This window comes from Numida meleagris, chromosome 5 (genome assembly GCF_002078875.1).
Source record: "Numida meleagris isolate 19003 breed g44 Domestic line chromosome 5, NumMel1.0, whole genome shotgun sequence".
Lineage (NCBI taxonomy): Eukaryota > Metazoa > Chordata > Aves > Galliformes > Numididae > Numida > Numida meleagris.
The window spans coordinates 41,522,502-41,543,968 of NC_034413.1; the positions used below are offsets into that span (position 1 = coordinate 41,522,502).

The 21,467-nt window shown below is 47.6% G+C and overlaps 1 protein-coding gene across 1 annotated transcript in view; it reads right to left on the bottom strand.

Annotated features, from left to right (window-relative positions):
• Positions 10,810–21,467, bottom strand: part of LOC110399676 — a 12,286-nt gene continuing 1,628 nt past the window's right edge. Inside the window, exons 2-3 of the mRNA XM_021398770.1 lie at positions 20,844–21,194; positions 10,810–13,846 (exon numbers count right to left, since the gene is read on the bottom strand). Coding sequence (XP_021254445.1) covers positions 13,522–13,846; positions 20,844–21,194 — 676 coding nt within the window. The 3' untranslated portion in view covers positions 10,810–13,521. The remainder of the gene's footprint in view (positions 13,847–20,843; positions 21,195–21,467) is intronic.

Below are 21,467 nucleotides of genomic sequence, written 5' to 3' on the forward strand. Positions count from 1 at the left end.
CATCTCAGTGTATGCTCCAGATGACTCAGGACACTTCCTTTCATTTTGTGTGTGTGTTTTTCTTCCTCCTGACGTCAGCGGAGGGTAGCTCTGTTGGCAGGGATGCGGGCGTTCCCCCGCCCGTGGCCGGTGAGGCTGCAGGGTGGAGAGAGCTGCGCCATGCTCTCCCTCAGTGTTGGCATGTGGGCGTTGGATTGTGTCATTCGTAGGAGGTGAGCGTCAAAGGAAGCAGGACCGACTGCCGGAGCTCTGCAATCCAGGTACTGAATATTTGGTTTCCTGGAAAAGAAGGGAAAAATAGCAAAACGGGCAGCCTCTGTGCAGTCAGAATAACACAATGCCTCTTCGTGGTTACGAGCTTTTCTTTTGCCTTTGGTTACTGAGGATGAAGAGCCACTGTATTCCCTCTTAAATAGTTTCACATGTTTTGGCGGATTCTGTTGAATGTTTATCCCGGCAACGCAAATAATTCCTGTTCCATAAGTACCCTCACAAACAATGCAATTTATTACCAGGTACATTATGTTGTCTTTCTATTTGATGTAAATGGTCTCTTACAGTTAAAATTAGACAGAAGAGCCATTTGAGACTATTTTGTTCATCTCCAGCTGTTTTTTCAGGAGCGCATTAGTTTGAAGTATTTCACGGGCAAAATACTGAGTTGTTTTTCAGTGAGAAAAACGATCTACAAAGAGATGTGTCGGTAGTTTTACGGTGGTGGCAACTTTGTTTGATGCACATGGTGAACTGGGCTGGCCCTGCCCTGCTGGGGGTGCTCCGCTCCTACCCTGCCCTGGGCAGCAGCATCCTCCTAGAATCCTTCCTGAGGCTGAGCTTAGAAAGGACCAAGGGAAACAACTATGGAAAGGTTGCCTGTGTCCTGTCTCACCGATTCCAGTTCCAGCAGTGCCTTTGGTGGAAGCTTACCCATCCCATCCATGCTGCTCCCAGTGTACGCAGTGCTGAGTGCCTTCAGCTCTCGGCTTCTCTTAAGTAGCAGTGGGCCTTAAATATTTATCTGGTTTATTTTTAGCATGCTGAATGTAGCTATTTTTATAGCAAGGAAGCAGTGCTATAAATCTTACTGGATTCCTCCCTCGCTTTGCATCTGCAATAGGAAGGCAGGGGTTTGTTTTGTATCTGACCAGGAGCTCTGATTTATTATGTTAAATTTGCTGTGATTAATATGCTATAGACTTTGTTTTTCAAGAGCCTGTGTTTAAATTGAATGGATCTTGTTACAGAAAGGAGTACTGGTACGGCCTAAAGAAACGAGGCACGGCCATTTCCCAGAAAGCCCTACAGATGTCTCCAGCTCCAGCCCGCGCCATGCTGCAGACGTTGGCTTGCCGCCCCGCAGGAAGGGCTGTCCTGCCCATCTCTGCTGCAAATGCAGGCTCCTCTCAGAGGAGAGAAAATGCTGGGACTGCATTCATGACTCAAACAGCTGTAAGAAAGCAAAACTCCTTTAACTAAAGCTTCTGAGAGTAAAATCTGAGTCTCTTAACATTTTTTAAACAAGCGTGCCTGCTGTGACACAGTGGTGCAGGGCACCTGGTGACAGAGGGGGCACTCAGACTGTGCTTGGACTCAAAAACCATCACAGCAAACCACGAAAGTGAAAACCTTAACATTCTCAGCACATCTTTTTCCCAAATATATGGGTTATTTTCATTGTAAAATACAACTTCATATATAAATCCAAAAAAGGAGGAACATGCCACACCTGTGCTGATTCCAGGCTGTGATCCTGCTGGGAGATAATGAACCAATGATCAGATTTCTCTCCTCTTTCACTCCCAACACTTTCAGCAGTGCTAGAAGGTGACTGGGATCACAAAGCAGTAGCGATTGGTTGGTCCCAGGGCAGCTGTGCGCTTGCCCTGCGGTGCTGTGTAGTTATTAATTCCTTCCATGGAGAAAGGTCCCAAAGATACAGGCAGATTCCAGGGCAGAAATTGCTACAACATCCACTTAAGAAGTATGTTTTTTTAGTGATGTCTAGCACAAAGAACAGAAAAAGAACTCTTACAGCTGGCTCTTTGCTTATAAAGGTATAAACGTGCAATAAAACATATTCTCTTCTGAGGGACTTTTGCTCGATGTAGGACAAGCAGATGGTAGCACCGATGTGAGCAAGCACACATTTGTGCTGTATGGTGGGGGAAAGATGTTTTCTCTGTAAAGATGTGTGAAAAATAAACTAGGCTGGTGGCTGGAAATGCTAGAAAATAGCGTGTGGTTGCAAGAGGGGACTCCAAAATGAGCACTTTGGGCTCCTGGGCCACTAGCTTATGTGCAGCCCAGCTTCGTAGTTACCAAAATCAATTGCTTTCTTTTGATTACAGGTGTTCTGTGGTAAATAGATTGGTGATCCTCGCTCAGACTTCAGTTGCTAAATTACCACATCACAGAACCAAGCACTGCTGCTGGCATCCCCGCTGGCAGGCTCAGAACTGTGTCCAAGGCTTCACAGGCAGTGAAGACCCCTCACTGCTCAGAGGCAGAAAGGCAAGTCGTGGCCTCACAGGGCCAGTTTTCTTGCTGCATCTGTCCTGCGGGGAAATAGGACTCACCCTTTGTCATGAACTTTAAAACATCCTTCCAAATCGCTGTGATTGATTTAAAAACAGATCTTGAAAGCCTGGAAGGAAAGGAGAACTGACAGATAACGTCAGTCTCCTGGGTCTGCTGTTGAAATTCACAGGACGTGGTATGGTTTTGTAAGGAGGCCATGGGAACAATGTGTTGTTTATGGATAAGTACGCGAGTGTCTCTGCCTCATCCTTCCTTTCAGATTTATATTCATATTAACCGTTGTTGCTTGTTACTACATTTATATGGTAGCCTGTTGTAATTGTTCTGGGATTTGACAAAGCGCTCTTGGAGAAATGAATTGCTAGCACTATTAAATAAATGTGAAAAGAATTACTCTCTTTCCAGCAGTTCTTTATTTCCTGAAATTAAATTTTATCCCTGATGCACTCAACTACCTTCATGATTAATGTCTGCATTGTCAGAAGAGCTTGTCAAGCTCTTATAGATTACGGGAAATTGTTACGTTGCTGAGAATGTTTTCCTATCACTTTCTGATCACACTTTTGCAGTTGTTGGTGTACCCGCTGCCCAGGCCAAGGACTTCTGGTAAGGTAGGCAGAAGTTTGGAGGCACCTCCTCTTTGCAGTGCCTGCCTGTAACCCAGTCCTTCACGTTAATGCCCTGAGCACAAGTAGAGCAACCTGTCAATAGCCTGTTCTTCTGTGGAGACCTGCTTGGGAGGTTGGTAGCCTGCCTCAGCCAAGGTATTGAGGACAGAACTCACGAGAATGGCTTCAGTAGCAGCCCACGTCACAGCCCAGCTCTTCTTTGTGTTTGAAACAATTGGCACTGCTTTTAACCAAGCAGATGATGCACAAGACGGGGCAATGTAAGCTACCCTAATATCGAAAAGGCCCAGGAAGGACAACCTTTCTTAAAACTTCTGGGGACAACACAAAGGAAGAATGTGAGCATCTACCGTCTGACCCATTCAGTTTTTGGCTATCTTGCTGCTTCCTCTTTTCAGTGCATGCTCAGACTGGTCCAGCTCAGGCTGCCTGTTCTTAACACACCCATAATCAAGCATTTTCAAGCTATGTAATGCTTCTTGCTCTCTCAGAGCCTGTCTGGTTTGGGTTGTTCAGCAGTTCTTTACACAGCCTGGCTTTGCATACTCATTCACCTCTGTCCTTCACCCCTGCAAAAAATTCCCAGATTTGCATTCCCATTACCAGCAAAATGTGCCACTTTGGCATTCCTTCCCTCCACTCCTAGCACTGCTGGCTCCTTGAAATTTCTCTTTCCTGCTTTCAGAAACAGTCCTCCTCCATTTGCTCAGGGTGCTTTAATAGTTGGTGGATCTGAAGGAGGAAGAGTTTCTTTTGGGTTCAAAATAAAATAGTGATGAGTGGCTTTGTGCGATAAATGGCTTTGCGCTGTATGTTACGCACAGGGGGCCTTCCAGTATTTTTCCCTAAACAAGGTGATCTGCTGAAAGGGCTCTCCCATGTGAAATACAGCAATGTGTGCATCAGCGTCTCAGTGGGGAGAGCCAGGATGCACAGTCATCCTGCCCCTGCTAGTCACAGCCGCTCTCACCGACACTTGAGGAATGCAGGATGTGCCTCAAATAGACCTTTACAAATATTCTTTGCTGCAGTCATTTCAGCTTTTCCTGGTATTGATATTAGATCTCACTGACAACTGGGGATTTTAGAGATGGTGACTGAGAAGAGTACAAATGTGTTTTTTTTCCCTCTTTTATGCCAGCAGAAAAGTGAGCATTGGACTCGCTGTGCCGGCTCAGATGAAAGGTTGAACAAGCCTGGGCTCCTCTGTCTGGCAGCGGCCAGAAAAGCTTCAGAAAAGTACAGAAGAACAAAACAAGCATAAGGTAATACTTTCCCCGCTCCATCCTCCTCACAGAGTGAGTCTTCTCAGTTCTGGCACCTGTCCTGATGAGATAAGGAAGAATAACTTAATCCGGTGGCAAGGAGAGGAGGGAGGTACTCCAAAGTACGGGCACGTTTTTGGGTTTTGACACAGTGCCAAATGCAGCGGTGAGACATGCCAAATGCCCTTGTGACGGTACTTGTCCTAGGTCTCTGCAGCATTACACCACACCATCTGTGCTGCGCTGCTTCTACTGAAGGCTGTGGGATTCCTCTAATGCTGAAACCGCTAGGTGTGAGAACCCAGCTCATCTGGACAGAAGCATGAAAACAGGAGATCCCTGTCCATGCTGTAAGCAGGACAAGCACTTGGTAAGAGATGTGGGTTTGCATTGCCCAGCTGGGACTGTGCAGGTAAGCACCTTGGTTGGCAGTACTGTGCCTCGGTGAGCTGTGGGGTGGGTGAGACCACACTCTGCAAGTTGGGTGGCTGCTATGTTCCTCTGAGGCGTGGACTCTGGACAACACAAGGTCGGGATATTAGGTCTGAACAAAATGATGGAAGCAAAAGAGTAACTCCTGAGGAGGAAAAAAAAATGGCTTTTTTTAAGCTTTTCATTTTAAAAGCAACACAATCTGGAAGCATCAGCATGTGTTCTGTCTTGCTAAACCTCAAGCCTGAGTTCCCAGGACTGTTCTTCCAGAAGAAGGTGTCCGTAGGCAGGTATTTCTTGCCAGCTGGTCTGGACCTGTGGCAGTTCCTGGCTCTGAGCGAGCTTCCTTGGTACAGACACGCCACAGCACCACTAGGCTTGCAAGGACCACTTTCTGCTTCAAAGAAGTTACAAGTACCAAAAATACCACAGGACCTTGCCAGTTCCATAAGCCAAAGGAACTGCAGCATAAGGAGGTCAGAAAAAACTCACACACACCTGGAAATACTCATAAAGTACTTGAGCTGAGTCACTGTTGCTCAAGGTGTCCAGAAGGTCTGCAAACATTTGAACAATGTGTGTGAGCCAGACAGGTGTGGCTTCAGTAGCTTAGATGCCAAAAGAAACTCAGCAGGCCAGAATCCCTTGCTCGCTTCTTAGTTTGCTAGGGTCAGGATCACCCCAGAGACAGCCTTGTGCAGGCAGGAGACCACTGTGGGTGCCATAGCTCTACTGCTCCCATGTTCACCCCAGGAACAGCATCTTCCAGCTCGTGTTCCCTTAATCTGATCATGCACAGGCACAAGACACCTGTAGAAGAAGGTTTGTTTCATAGAAAGACAGGGTATAGCTGTTTTTGAGAACTAGATGCTTTTAAAGCACTGTTAAGAGACTGAAAATTGTAGCACTCAGAATCGTTGGCCATTGTTGTGTAGGCACACATTTCTCCTTAAATGTTTCCTATGATTGGTTTGACTTCCCAGCTGGGCATTCAAGCTGGGTGTTACATCGCTTTCTTATGCTATGAGTCATAGCTTTGAGAGACCATGGCTGCATCTACTGAAAATGGAAGCCTGAAACATTTGCAGAGGAATAGAGGGATTCAAACTATTGTGAAGGGGCTAACGATCACATACACAGACAGTAGCAGCAAAAGCACAGAGGTGGAGTTTCTTAGCTGCAGAGATAACATGGCCCCGGGCTCCTTTGGCAATTGTCTGTGGGAATCAGCATGATCCAGGTGCGTCATTTAGGGGGGAAGGCAGGAAGCAAGCTGAATCAAAACCAATAATGCTAGAATCCATCGTGGTACGTTCTAGATGGCTCTCTTTTGCTATGGGAAAGCAAGGTTTAGAGATGCTGACACTAGCACACCCTCAATTCTAAGGTGTTTTCTATAGCTATTTTTTGGTACCTGCTATCCTGTGGGCAAAGAGAATAGCAATTACATTTACTTAAGACAGTGCTCCAGAGTTTCAGCAGGTGGAGGAAAAATAGCAACGGGCAGGCTGAACACAACGGCGTCCTGTTGCAGCAGAGGGGTGGGACACGTGTGGGGTCACCACACTCCAATAATTCAAAGAATAATTGACCATTAAGCTTTGAACTCTTACCTACGTGGCTAAGGTGCAGTAAGGATGCTGAGGAATGGAGGTGAGCACCGAGCCAGCTGCACCACTCAGGCTGCGGCCATCGGGCTAACCCAGGAGATGCACTTTCAGTGGGCATCTGAGCCAGCGGCTCTGCTTCTGGGAGCTTGCTCGTAAAGAGGAGTTCCTCCCTCGTGGGAAACACTGATGAAATTGTAATTGTTTTTGTGGTTTTGATGCAGAGCCTTCTGAAAACCCAGATACAGAGCAGTGGTATTGTAAATACTGTGCTATTATTACTCTTAGTAGTATTCATTTTCAGCATTACTAACAGCCCATGCAAACCTTGCTGTGCATCGCCTGATGCTCTGCTGAAGTGATGACCTCCAGACAGGGTTTCTTGCTCTCCCGATGCTGCAATACACTGTGCTCTTTCCACTGCAAAGGCAGCATTCCATGCTTGCTCTGTACTGGCATTTTCAGGAGAGAACATTTTCAGTTCTTGGCTGAAATAATTCGTCTTCCACGGGAGCTGTGTGTTTTCAGTGAATTAGTAGCAGAACATTAGACTAGAACCAGGTCTTCTAATTAACTGGCTTCAGAAGTGTGGTTATTATCACTAACTACGTTTTTTTAACAGCTTGTAAACTGCAGGGAAGTTGAACAACACTTATGCAAATAAGTTATTCTACATTTAAGACTTAGGCTTTTACAGCTGGTCCCTTGTAGCACCACATCCTGAAATGGGACTTCCTGGCATGCTGTGGGGCTGGTGTGCCCATCTGCAGGAACCTCCTTGGCTTTTGGTACTGCGTGTAGTTCCTGCAAGTGTATCTCTGTATCTGAAAGGAAACGATGCTCGTAACACCAAGCGATCCTCATTCTGATGGCCTTCAGAGTAAGGCCAGGACCAGCATTTGTGTTAGGAAACGTTCTGATCTTGACAGGCTTAGACTTTTCTTCTCATCTCAAGCGAGGATAACTTTCAGTTTGATTTTCCACCATGCTGTGCTGCACAGAAGTTTCCCACAGCAGCAGTTCCTGATGGGCGAGGTGTGAGCTGTGCGTACCGCAGCTGGGATCTGGAGAAAATAAGCTGCAAAATCTGCATGGGCTCCAGTCTCCTGAGACTGTCATATTGAGACATAGGGTTGAGGATGACCAGAGCGCTCAGCCCTATTGCCAGTGCTGCTGAAAGAGGCACGAGAGCCTCCTGCTGCCTGGGGCTGAGGAAAGGCAGAACAGGCACGGTTGCAATGCCAGGACTAGGGAGAGGGAGGTGAGGCAATGCAGTGCCAGTGAGGATGGGATATGAGCAAGCAGGACTAGAGGAGTCTTGGATTGGCTGCCATTCCTCCCAGGAATGCCTGGGAGGAATGCCTACAAACTTTTGGTGGCCAGAAGCTGCAAGTTCTTTCTTAAAGCTGGTATATTTCGTGCAACAGAAACTCCATTAACTCCTTTAGTGAGAGCTGAGAGCCCTAATCCTGGCTGTTTGATTGGATTTATCACGGCTATTGGGAGCATAAGCATGTTTACAGATTTGTTGTGAAAGCTTTTTGGTCTGTTTTTCTCATAGCAAGTCAACTTCCATGCGGTGCCATTATGTTCAAGATGTTCCCTGTAGCACTGGAATAATGTCAGATTACATTGTGTGTGCATATTGTTCTTCAAAAGGATTTCATCTGAGGCGCGATACACCGTGTCGGAAGAAGGGGATCTTGGGCATGCTAAGCTCAAAACAAGAAATTCTGTCAAATCTTGTTGCCTTGTCACAGAGAAATGCGTGTCTCTGTCTCCTGAAACGTGAAACTTGTTCCCCATTAGCTTCCCTCCTGCTCACTCTAACCCTGCCGGCACAAAGTCCATCCACCTGCAGGTTTCCCCGCTTGCTGTGCAGCCTGCCGCAGCTTTTCAGCACTGGAAGCTGGCCACAAACAGCAAGGTGTTTCAGAGGGGAGAGCCTAGGGGGAAAGAGGATGACTTTCATTCCATTTGCAAAGTTTCTTAGTTTTCATTCAGTTTGTCATTCAGTGTAGCTTGGCCTAGAAACTTCCCACGTGTCTGATGCAGTTGTTCTCAGCAAGGAATCTTCAAAAGCCAAAGAGTGTGATTTCTTAATAAGGTGACGGGGAGCAGGTAAAGCAGGTGGCTGTGACAGGGCTCCCGTGGACGTCTGAGCATCTGCATCACCTGCCTGTGCTCTTCCTGGGAAAAAAGACTGCACTGTGGCTATTGTGGAGGGTACTGTTCGGTACTGGAGCCCCAGTGAGACGTCAGGGGTCTGTCACACAGCATTGCACCGGGGTGAACTGGCCCCTAATGCTTGTTGTTGAAGCGGTGTGGGGATTTTTTTCACTTAGGTAACAATGCGATTTCTGTCTCATGACTACTCAGATATTAAAGGTCACATCTGCCTAATACTTTCAGTCTTAACTATGACAAGCTTTCCCAGCGCTTCTAGAGCAGACAGTTGTGGTACGTTTCCCTTCTGAACGATATTCAGAAACCAGAGTTTGTTCTGTAACTCTTCAATGTTATTGTTGCTACTATTAGTAAGTATTGTACAGGGATTACTCAGAACAGCAGCACAACAGTTCTCCCCAAGGAAGGAAAGGTCAGGATCTTCAGATGCCACCATTGCAAGCCTGCAGCCTTCTGTGTCTTAGCAGCAGGTTTTCTTGTTCAAAGTTGCACCAAAGAACAATTTCCAGGGACACCTCTCTCCTGCTGTCTGTCCTTACAACGCTTCGCTGCCCATGAGGATGCTGCAGTCCTCAGCTGAAGCCGGCAACGTCGTTAACCGTGCAGGTGTTTGCAAACTAGGAAGCCGTACGCTGGTGTTCTAGGGAGCAGGGAGATGCATGGAAAGATCAAAGAAGGTGGCACACAGCTTCAGAGGGCGTAGTGGCCTCTCTCGTGCAGCTATCTGCCCCTCTGCGTGACTGCTCGGGAGATGAGGGAGCAGGAGAAAGGACACTCACAGATCGAGGCTAAGTAGGAAAGAAAACCCATACAGTAATTGCTTGCTAGAAATAAATGCAAGGGACCTCTGCAATCGAGTTTTTGGTGGCTCCATGCAGGTTCACAGCAGCTGAGAATCTGTCTCCAGAAACTGCAGGTGCAGTACGGCTGTGACCGTGTATGCAAGCTTCAGGTAATCTTTATAATCGGTTCGTACAGCCAGATCTGCCGATATACTTTGTTGATTGAAAACAGTTGGCCTTGATTTAAAAAAAAAAAAAAGTTTGAAGCTTTGTGCAAGTATATGAGAATATACCCAAGACAGCAGAAACCTTTGTGCTTGTGCTTAACCAGGTTGATATTTGCCAGGCTTTCTAGAGCGGCTCCAAGTACGTTTCAGAACAAAATCACCTTTAAAAAGCACAAAGCATACTTTGTGCACTCTACAGAAGCTCAGTGTCCAGGCCATTTTACGGAACTCCAGTTTTTGTTACGCTTCAACCCAGTTAAAAAGCCTGAAAGCTGAGCTACTTTTAAAGTATCCCAAAAAACCCTCAAGTCATGCAAAATCCTATCACATTTTTCCCTCTGGTTGAAATAGCAGAAGTTATGAATGGTAAAAGAGCTATTAAATCATAGATGAAGAATGCTGAGTAATGGGTTGGTAAAAATAATTTTTAAAAACTCCTCGTTTTCATCTAAATTCTATTTCACTGGGCGTGAATTCAACAGGTAAAACTGAAATATTACAGCTTACCCCCAAAAAGGAGTGGCATGCAGGTGTATCCCTTGGAGAGTCACAGTTCCTTTTCTTGTTTTCTTTACTGCTCCAGGCAAATTAAGATTTTAATACTTCTCCTTTATCTAGCACAGTTAATTTCCCCACCCTATACCAGCTCAACTTCTCTGGCAGGAATGCTGGGGGATGGCGGACCCATGCTTTCATCTGCTCCCAAGCCTCCTGCTGACAAAACTGCACCTTTGTGATCCCACTGAACCAGCTTCTGGCCCAGCTGCAGAGCTGGGTAGGCAGGGGGAGGCGACGAAGTGTCTGTCACTTGCATCTACCAGCACTGCTACACCTGCTGCTGACCCAGTGGTCCTTCTGCCGGTAGCTGTCCAAGGAGATGACTCCCAGACGTGTGCAGATGGATTGGACAGTGAATGTGAATTTGGGAAACACTGTTTTTTGCACTCAGGTGATCACATGGGGATAACCTAACTTATGAGAGCCTTATTGCCGTCACACATGCAGTGGGGCAACTCAAGGGTTCTTCTCGATGTTTGTTTCAGGGTATGTTTGGATCTGAGAGACAGGATGTCTCGGGAGCAGAGGCAAGCAAACTGTGCACTCAGAGCAGCATGGAGGGTTATGGGTTTTATTCAACATACGCACACTCACGCACACACAGGCATCCATTTTAGATAATCCCCACAAGTGGGAAGCAGAAACTCCCTAAGCAAGTGCACTATTACTTACCAACCCTTGAGAGATGGCAAACCGCTGAAAAGGAGAGAGAAGGAACATGCTGGTGGTGGATGCAATAGGTAGTGCAAGCAGAGCGTCCCCTGCTTCAAGGGGCACTTTCCCTCTCTCACACCGCAGCCTCTCTCCTGCTTTTATTCTCTCAAGGGTCTGCAGGGTTTGTTCCACTTGCACACTGTACCCGCATGGCCAACGCGTAATACAGAGCCCAAGTGGAACACCTGCTTGCAAAACAAATCTTTGCAAAAACAAGTTAAACTACCAAGGTCAGCGCTCTCTACAAAACAAGATATTTGCGGCTACAGCCACAAATATCAGTTCCCTTAAAACTGTCAGAATACTTTGTTCCATCCCAGGATCATTCTTCAGTCAGGGGCGTTTAGGTCCCTGACACAATGTCCAAAATCACAAAGAGATGAACTATCTGACGTGCACAGTTAATAGTGATCAAACAAAACACATGCATGAAAATCAGAGGCCAACTTCAAAGTCTGACCTAACAGTTGTTTGAATCCAAAGGAGATTGTGGCATATTATGCCTTTAATACAATCTCTGGGTAATTCCAGTTAGCAATAAGCTTTCTATGTACTATGTTTTAAGGAACAAGTAGTATTAGGTTCAGCTTTTGAATTTAGAAGTTGTAAATCATGAGGATACCAATATCCCCTGGAAATTTTTGTTACTAGAATAAAGCCTACCTGGAACTACTGCTTGGTTCTGGAGGTAAGTGCTGCACTGCCCTTCCATTCTGTTTTATTTTGTCATATTTATTTCTTATTAGTGTTAATCGTTGGGATCCCTCTTTTTTTAGTTTCTTTTCCTTTAAAGGCAGTGGTTGGGTTTCCCAGACCTTGCATTCGTTGTTGACCAGGAATTTCTAAATGCCAAAAAAAAGAATCAAATGAAAATGTTCTGCAGGGGGTTTTGTTACCATAAGCCATAAAAGCATTGAATCAGAGAAAAAGTCTCACTTTCTATTTCAGTCACCATTTATGGAGCATGTATTTTAGGTCAGAAACTACTTTTGACACATACAAGATAACAGTAGGATAAACACACACAATTTTTTGGCCAGTATTCCGTGAAAAATTGAGGAAAACAGGTGTGTTTCAATACATGTATGGTTCAAATCTGTATGATTAAACTGCTTTTTAGCTGAGAGACAATAACGTAATTTAGTAACTTTGCTTGTTGCATAGAGAAGAGCAGTTATGATTCTTCACCAACCTGCAACATTCTATTATGTAGATTTCAGATGATTTCTCATGCTACTTTTTTCAGGTTTCACACTCTTTTTTCTTTCCTCTCCCACGGTCACTTTAAGCAACGCTCTACACAACTCCTGCTGGCGAAAAAAGAATGGAAGAAACGTAACCAAAATCACCCTCAGCCATGAAGTTGAAACTGCACACGTTTTCGGTGACATCTTGGAGCTAGATCATTGCCACCAGACATGGTGGACAGCAGGGAACATGAAACCCTGCTCCTCAGCTGGGAGAAAGCAGTCCTCACCAAGCATGGCTGACAATGTCCTTTTTCCCCACCACTGCATCAGACCTTCCCTGTCGCAGTACCTGTGGAAGGCCGGAAACAGCCTTGAGAACATCCCCAAATGTGCCCTGCTTTCAAAATGCCATGTGTTGAGCCTCCATTGTAGTGAGCTGAGATACTAATTTATCGTGAGTTAAATTTCACGCGTGTTAACTTAATGAGCTAGGTCTTGCCGGTGCTATAAATAGGTCTGTCTGTAGAAAAGGCTTATGGAATGAGCAAAAATTGCTCATTCCCACGAAAATTTCATCTGTTGCCAAAAACATCTCATCACATAACATCTCTGTAGCTCTCTTGTGGAGTAAGAGCAGACCTGCCTAACCTGCTCCTGCAGGTAGGAGGTCTACCGAGGGACCGCGGTGTCTTGTGTAGGGAGGATGTTGATGTAAGACTTCTGAAAACAGGTACAAAGATAGGTTGATTTTAAAAATATCACCGTACAGTGAATACCTAGCATGGAAAATTTTAATCCAAATAATTAAAGTTTAGCGAGATCAAAGCATCTCAAAAGAGGGTGTCATTACAGGAAGCGTTAGGTAACAGAAGAAGTTCTCAGCCCCGCTAATAATAATCATTACCTTAAGATAGATCAGCACCTTAAGAAGGTCATATATTGTTCTGCCTTTAAAAAGCTGACAGCTAATTATTTTGAAAACAAAAAGGCCTGTAGAGGAAGTGAACCTAGCGACTATCCATGTATTACTCAAACATGACCCCATGCATTCCGCTTTGTTTCTCAGCAAACCCCTCTGAAAAGGTCGTGCATACATTTTACTTCAATACTTGTATGTGAACTTTCCCACTGATGTCAGACTTGCGCAGAGGAAAGCAAGCCACAGTCCCGTCACTAAGCCCCACGTCTTGTGTGTTTGTCTCAGCCACCAGGTGCTTTCTGACAGACATGCAGAGATCATGAGACACATCTTTATTGCAGTTCTGTCAGCTGTCACTCGCAATCGCTGAGGCACCCAGCGTGGGCCCTGCAGCAGGACAAGACACACTTTGCTACCTTACTTCAAGAAGGTGGTGGAACGCCTTACCCTAAGTCCAATGGAGACTGATGATGCTATGATGCACGCTTCCAGTTGTCTTGGCGTTTTGCTTTGCCATAAGCATGAGTGGTCTTTGTGGTCCGGACGAAGAGAAGTTGTTTGTCTGTCAGTAGCACCAGGATACCCCACGCACAGGTTAGAACCCTGTGGTGCTGGATGCTGCCGCCAAGACAACCCCCTGTTAGGAGATGGAAGTGTGGCAGGCCGCAGAGACCAGCTTGAAGAGCAGATGCATTTACACAGAGTGACTCGTAGGCATCATGGCAGGAAGGCCTCAGACATCGAGGTGTTTGCTTTATCCCTCTGGGCAGATTCTTTTCCACGGGAAGAGCACTCTTTCTAGAATGTCAGACACGTGTTCCTGGTTATCATGAGGCAGATCGCTCCCGTGCTTGCCTGTCAGCATGGTGCTGGGCTCAGAGAGCTGCAGAGCAAAAGCCGCACCAAGCGGTACGGCTGAACTGTTCCTTTCTTCATCGTCCATTAAAAAAATCTAAATGGAAGATGAGAAGCTGCCCACTTTAGGTTCGTATACGAATAATTATAGGTACCTGCACTAGCAAGGGACTTTCTGAAAGACAAGTAAATAGTTGGGCCTCTTCAGGGAATCTGTGGCAAGCAGGTCATTCAAAAATAACTTTTGGAGGCCATGGGAAGTGGGTGAAATGAAGTAACAAACAGCTTCTGAAAAAAACAGCCAATGAAAGGGAGTGTTTCATCTGATATCACAAACTGTTAGTTTTCATTCTGATCCTGTTGGTTTTTTTTCTTTATATAGCTCACAGAGTGCCCTTAAGTTGTCTCAAAAGGATATTAATTTTCCTCTGGCATCAGAAAGGCTGAAATGATATTTGCAGTGAGGGTAAGTGACTCCCTTGAGGTTTTGGCACCCACAGCTCCAGAGTAACTGGAAAGACAGGCAATTAATAAATCAGAAAATCAGTGCCTCTCGGCCTTCCTTGCTCCAGGGAAGCCAACAGGAGCTTTGTCAGCAGGACCAGAACAAGACCACAGCATGTGCCCTATACAGGACGTGCATGTGGAAAAGCTCGGCCATCTAGAGTGGATGCCAGCTCTTCAGAGTTCTGATCAAGGTCTGTAGTAGACTGAAGCAGCAAACTGAGACCCACCACAAACTGGGAGATGGCTTCAGCCACTGTGGGAGGACTGCCGCAGCCACATGGTGATGCCTAGTGAAGCTTCCCAGCAACCAGAAAACACACTGGTTCTTGCTCCTGGGGACGTAAGGCCATCTCAGTTGGTAATGTCTAAGACATCAAAACCTATTCCTTGTGAAGCCTGGGTGGTAACTAGTAATCAAGACCGTAACAGCCGCAGTCTGTGGTAGGCTGTAATCTACACGAAATCTACCTCATTTCAGCTCATCTGGAAGCAAAAACATCACTCAGAGTGCCATGATAGGGACTGAAAGCCATATGCTGAAAGCCAGACTGTTTCCTAGGGTCCTCTCACAGTTTTCATGCTGGTTGGAAATAGGTCAGAAGGCCTATGGCACTTGTCACCACTACTTTACCCTCCTTTTGTGTGTGTGTGCAGAGAACCATTTGGAATTTGAAATAGTGCTAGACATTGCCAAAAAAACCCCAACCACACACCCCTCGGTATGCTACTTGGATGAAAGAGCTCTTTAGAAGATGGACAAACTGGCTCAGGGGACCAAAGAATAATACCAACAAAGTATGTGTATATACACACACCCCTATACACACTGGTATCTCAGTTGTAAAGTAGTGTTCTCTTCCTCACCATCGATTACTAACTCGCTGTTTTCTTTCCAGAAAAAAAGTCCTTGACAGAATTTAAGCGATGAGTAATGACTCCGATTTCTTCCATTCCAGCTGCCACACAGGCACATGCATGAGTCTCTGGCCCTGTAAATTTGAACATTTTAACCTCTTCTTCTGTCCCATGCCTGTCCTGTCACTTACTGTTGTTGCAGTTAGTGCACTCTTTAGTCAGGTCTACTTCTCTCAGTAGCTAGGGCAATTGTATTTGCAGGAAGCAAGAAAATACACCGATAAACAGCAGCACGCGTCTGGGGATAATGTCAGCACTTCAACCAGAGTCTTGCTATTCCCTTGGCGTTATCATTGCCGGATCCTCTGCCCTTCCTTACACGTGGGTTTGAGGAGGTGGTTGTTTTGGCTGGAATTAGAGAGGCACAGGTGGTATCACCAGCTGTAAATTGGAGGAGGCACTTCCTGATTATGACCACTGCCTACACACAAATCACTGCCAAGAGAGGAGCTGGGAAGCATAGAAGCCTTCTCCTTACTTGGAAAGAGGGCCCCAAATATAATCATAATTCCCCTCTTCTGTGTGTTTTTTTTTCACCTACAGGCTTCAGGGTTCTTTGTGGGCTCTTGGCTTCCCAAAATGCTGTGATGTGGAAAACCCTCAGCTGAGTTTGACAGATGGATAAACCAAGGCATCAAGTACGCATGCATCTAATATTTGGGCTCTCGAGTCCACATAAAGGCACTGGGAGCTCAGGAGACACATGTGCAGGAGGCACTTGAGAGCCAGGACTTCAGCAAAGATTCAAGTATTTGCTCAACCGCAGCAAAATGTCATGCCTTTTAAGTGGTGAATAAGCCCTTGATCTCTGTGAGGCCAAGACTTTTGCCCTCTGGCTTTACGTGTCTGTGGTGAGAGGCCTGTCCAAAGATGCAGTAAGCACTAACCGGGGTCTCTGGCAAGGAGTTTGGGTGCTGTTTTTGGGGAGCACTGCTGGCCATCTGTAGCCACCCTGCACAGACTGCCACAGTCCTGCTCTCGGGTGCCAGCAGACACAGCTGGGTGTAGTTATGTGCTTTCACTGTCAGGTTAAGAGGTTTTTTTTCCAGTTATTGTCCAGTGCTCATTTCTCTACCTATTCACCTGCACACAGTGAAGACCTCTGCTGCTGGCCCTGACTTGCCTCGTCTGCAGGAAAGTTGGGGTGTTGAATCTCCTCAACCGATTCATTGGGGTGACCGTTCAGCCCCTTGCTGGCTCACAGTCTTGGTTGCGGGGTATTTCTTCCCTTTTAACCCCCAGCGTCTTAAATGTGGGTCCACTGAATGTACAGATGGAGAGCAGCGAACGAGGGAGAGGTGTTGCAGAATCAACCCACCCACGTGTGCTGCTCACCCACGCACATGGGGAGAGGGAAAGATTAAAAGATTAAAGTTACAAACTAAAAACCGCCCCAGGCTACCGCTGAGATCTGAGTGACTGCCTGCGAAGCCAAACTCCCACTCCGGAGGTGCCGTGCCACTCTCGCTGTCACTCACTCCGCACTTGCTTTCTCCTGCCATCCCTTCCTGCCATTGGCTTAGCTATTTTTACAGACTGAAAAATTAAATAATCATCTGGTTTGGCCACAAAGGAGGGTGCTGAGCTACTCCCGGTTGTCACTGTGGGGCTCATGGGAGAAGTCTTCTGCTCCCTCGTTACACTCCTGTACTTCTGGACCCTGAAGACTCCTCCATCAGCCTTCTCCTATGCCTCATTTGCCCATATCATGGCCAGGTTTGGTTCGGATGTGGCTCAGGACTGGCGTGGGAGGGACAGCAATTTGCAGCAGTTAGAATTTCGGTAATGACGTGGGGAAGTTTGTAAGGTCTTCAGTGCTTTCTCGTCCCTACAGGGAGGTGTGAATCAAGACTTACTCTACCAAGCTTACAATTAGATATGCCCACAGTTTTATATTCCTTCCTGCCATTTGTTAGTGTTTTCTCACTTTTTTTTTTCTTTACCTTCATTAGAACTGGGCAAAGATTGTGGCTTTATGGCTGAAAGGTACAGAAGCAAAACTAAGGTCTGGGAGCTCCAGAATAGTTATTAGCGCTGCGCTTGTGTTAGTATGTATGACACAAAATGAAACAAGGTCATTTTTATTTGACTGTAGCAGTTAATCTGAGCCAAAATGATGATTTCATTTAATTCTTGGAGTATTGAGCTCTAGAAGTACTTTTTTCCAATTTGTTTTCTGTTATTGTTTTTAAGTTTGGGGGTACTTTTTGTCAGAAACAGGCTGTTTCAAAGAAAAAAAAGTTTGGCTCTGCTATTTTGAAAATGTTGAAACGGTATATTTTGACATCTCAGAAGTTCCTCCTCCTCCCCCTGCTTTTCAGATGAAGGTATTCGTCAGACACAGGCTGAACTTGTGAATGTGTTCAGTTCCCTTAGGGTTCCATACTTAATCTGGTCTCTCAGCTATCAGCTATGTTGCCCGGCTCTGCCATTGTGCGGAGGTGACAAAGGAGCACCGGGACCTTCTCGGTCCTGCAAGGAATGGTCCGTGTGGCACATGAGATGGAGGGACAGCCAACTCCTAGCTTGGCTTTCCTGCTGAGGACAGTGGGAACCTGTCCTGCAGATCAGGACACGTTCGGGTGATTCGTACCTGCTCTTAGATACCAGTGTTTCTTCTAGCGTGACCGGTTTCTCTCATCTGCTGCCAATGGTCTTGTTAGGGCAAATGTGCAGAGCTGAGGGGATGCCCTGGTGGGGGCAGCTGTGTGGGGAGCTTTACAGTCCCATTGCTAGAATTCATACGAAGTTGCATGCTGGCCTATAAAATATAAAACAGGAATGGAACTACTGATGTTGAGGAGTCAGATAGTTTCCCTTTCTGCCCCAAGGAAAAAGTGACTGTATGAAGATGTACAGGGACTTGGCTACATAAACCGAAATATACGTGCAGTGATTGGAAATGGCTTCCGTCTGCCTTCCTGCTTTTGTGCCAGCCGGAGCCCTCGGCACAGTGTCAGGCGGGATCGGCTCCCTCCTGGGGGGGAGCTTCACAGTGCGAGTACTCACAGCCCCTCCAGCAGCTCGGCCAGCCCTCCGCCTGCAGGAGCCCCGACTACTAAGGTCTGTGCCTCCGAGGGGGCGGCAGCAAGCTCTGTGCTTCCCAAGGGATGTGCAGTTCTCAGTAAGCATCTGACCGTAACAGGCACGGCTGAAACACCACATTGGGCACAATTCAGTGGAGTCACTTCCACATTCGTCTCCGTTCTGATGACGACTAAATGAGAAATGTTTGCAAAGTCTTGTTTTATGCACCGCATGCTTGCACAGGTCTTCGTCTGTGATGAATCTGCACCCTCCAACAAATTACAATTGGTGTGCTATTTTGTTTACATAGGATTAGTCTAATTCAAATGACTAGATGAAATTCTTTCATCTTCAGGGCACAGGAGGTCAGAGTATGATGATTTTATACAGCTGCTCCAGGCCAATAGAAAGATGTCACTCACAATGTTGGTGAGGTAATTTCCTGCTCTAGTCAGCCCTGACCCTGTCTTCCTGGTTCACACTCCCCTGTCAAGTTGAAAATTCCTCAAGTTCTGCTCTGCTCCATCCTACCCCCACTGACGCCCGCACACCCTTCCATTTCTTAGTTCCCACCCCAGCTTTCTTCTGCCTCCTCTGCCTCCATTGCCCATGATCTCAGCTGTTGCATATTAAAATTCCTTTTACTTTGAAGCCACTCTCTGATTTACATGCTCCAAGCATGCAAGTTCTCTTCCTGAACTCTTCTTCTAACCGTGCACTCAATAAGGCGGTGCAAAAAACCCATCCTGCTCTATATTAGTTCCTCACTGCATTGCACAACTTCATATACGTAGTGTTTTGGAGACGGCGGACCTTCTGGGGCATGGCCTGTGACAAGTCACCTGCTCAGCAAGCCCACTGCACAGTGCTGGATATTATGAATATTTATTGTGCTAAAGAATGATCCTTGCCTCTCACCTCGCACTCTTCATCAGCAGATAGACAACTGCTTCAGCGAAGAAGCTGAGTCAGTCCTGATTTCCAAGTGGAGAAACAGAGGGGAAAACGAAATAACCTGCCCGGTGTCACCCCACTGCCAGAGCGGAGCCAGAAACCGCGCACAGCCTCCTCTGGCCCCGGCCTTGCTCTCCAGCCACAGCACCCTGCTCAACTGTATGTCAGAAAAGAAGCACCTATGCAATGCTTTTTTGTCTTCTTCACTAGGAGTAAACAGTTTGAGGGTTTTCCTCCCAGACATTAATGGCATCCTTGAGAAATGTATTTCAACACACACTTTCCCTATTGCCGCGTGTGTGTCACGGCCCAGCCCACAGTTGTGACCTGCTAGAAGGAAACAGACTGCGGCGAGGGGGGGTGGCAGCGCCAGCCCTGTGCTCCGCTCTGCCTCCCCCACCGCCCCGCAGCTCTTCTGGCGGCAGTCGGAGCCGGAGGGACCAACCACGGAGCTGTTCTGCGTGGAGCTCTTCGGGGAGCTGTACCAGCTGCTGTGTTGGCAGCCTTGGAATTGCCTCTGGATCTGCCTTGCCGTCTTGTCTCCTTCTATGTAATTGCATGCTGCCGATTTTTTTTTCCCCCTTGATTCTGTAGAACTCGTATCTTGCTCAGATTCCTCCTCAATCTGGGAGTTAGAGGAAGCAGAGAACTCATCAGCTGCGTGTTTCTTCTGTATATTACGAAAGTGTCCCTACGCCATGTGTGATTTTCATCTTTTTTTCACGTGATCAGACAGCACAACACAGAGCCAGGCTGTGCGGGTGAGGTCTGTGCGCTGAGCAGGGAAGGAAGGATCCATTCTGCCGAGATGCTCCCTGCTCTCAGCACCCAAAGGTGACAGCAGATCTATCGCTTCCCCCCTCTCTAAGCCTGTGCTTTACTCCCCCCCACACATACCGTTGAGTTTTGCAAATGTTATGTGGCAGAGCATCTGATCTGTCATGCAGAGCCCTGTATAGCAGAAAGCTGGGGCAGCCCTGGCTATGGGAGCTCCTCAGGAGCTGCAGAACACGCCTGCCTCCAGGCCTGTGAGCGAACCCATTCCTCACTCTTTGGAGGTCACAAGGAACCAAATCCCCTCATGGAACTAACCAGAACGTTAAACAGAGACCGATTTCTGTGCGTAGATGATGCTCAGCACCCAGCTAGCACAGCGGCACAGGGAGCACATGCAGAAGGCTGGCTGGCTTTACCTGGGTGTAAGGGCACGTGTGCTATTTACACCTCACTTCTGGCTGTGCATCGCAAGCCGTGCAGCAATCTGGAGGGACCACGGCACCAAGCCTACACGAGGCAGTCCTCAGGCTGAGTGTTTTAAAGCTGCTGATTGTGATTGCATAGCGTGCCATCATTATAGAAAAGGAAGTAGGGGCTGTCTCCTGAGCTAGGGCTCTGCTACCTCCATTACTAGATCCACCTGATTTATGTACTTTCTTCACGTTACAAAGCCCTGCACTGCAACCACTTCAAAACCTTAGTGTACAGCACGGAATTAGCCGTAAAGTTACCAGGACCGTTTCCAGCCCATCCTTCCCACCTGCGCAGGGCAGACAGCCGCACCGTCGCGTCAAGACGTCCGGGAGCGGGATGGGAGCGCCGCTGCGTGCTCTCTGGGACGGTGCTAAGAAACACCTGAAGAACGCTTCCCCGCTGGGAAAGCCTCCGTTCGTCTCCTCGGCAGCCACTGGCTTTTTGCCCGGCGCCGTCACATCGGCTCAGGGAGACGGCGGAGGCGCCGCCGGCCTCGGAGCGGGGCCCGCAGCCCCCGGAGCCGCCCCGCGCCCGTCCGCGGAGCACGAGGCGGGGCAGGGTCCCGGCCCGGCCGTCGCGGTCGGCTCTCCGGAGCGCGGTCAGCGGCCGCGCGAACGGCGCGTTCAGGACGGAAACTCTACAGAAGCGCGATACCCGTAATATTTTACGGCTTTAATCGCCGTGGTTGTAGTGCCTCGAGGCGGACGCAAAACCCGTCGGAGCGGGAGGGAGGAGGCGGCGCCGCGCACGTTTCTGCGGTCTCGCCGGGCAGCGCGCGGCTCCGCTTTCTCAGGGGAACCGCGGCGCGCCCGGGGCAGGCCCGCTCTGCGCCCCGCTCCGCTCCCCGCGGGCTCCCTCTTCGGGAAACTTTCGCGCCCGGCTCGGAGCTGACGTCGCGCGGCCCGGCGGG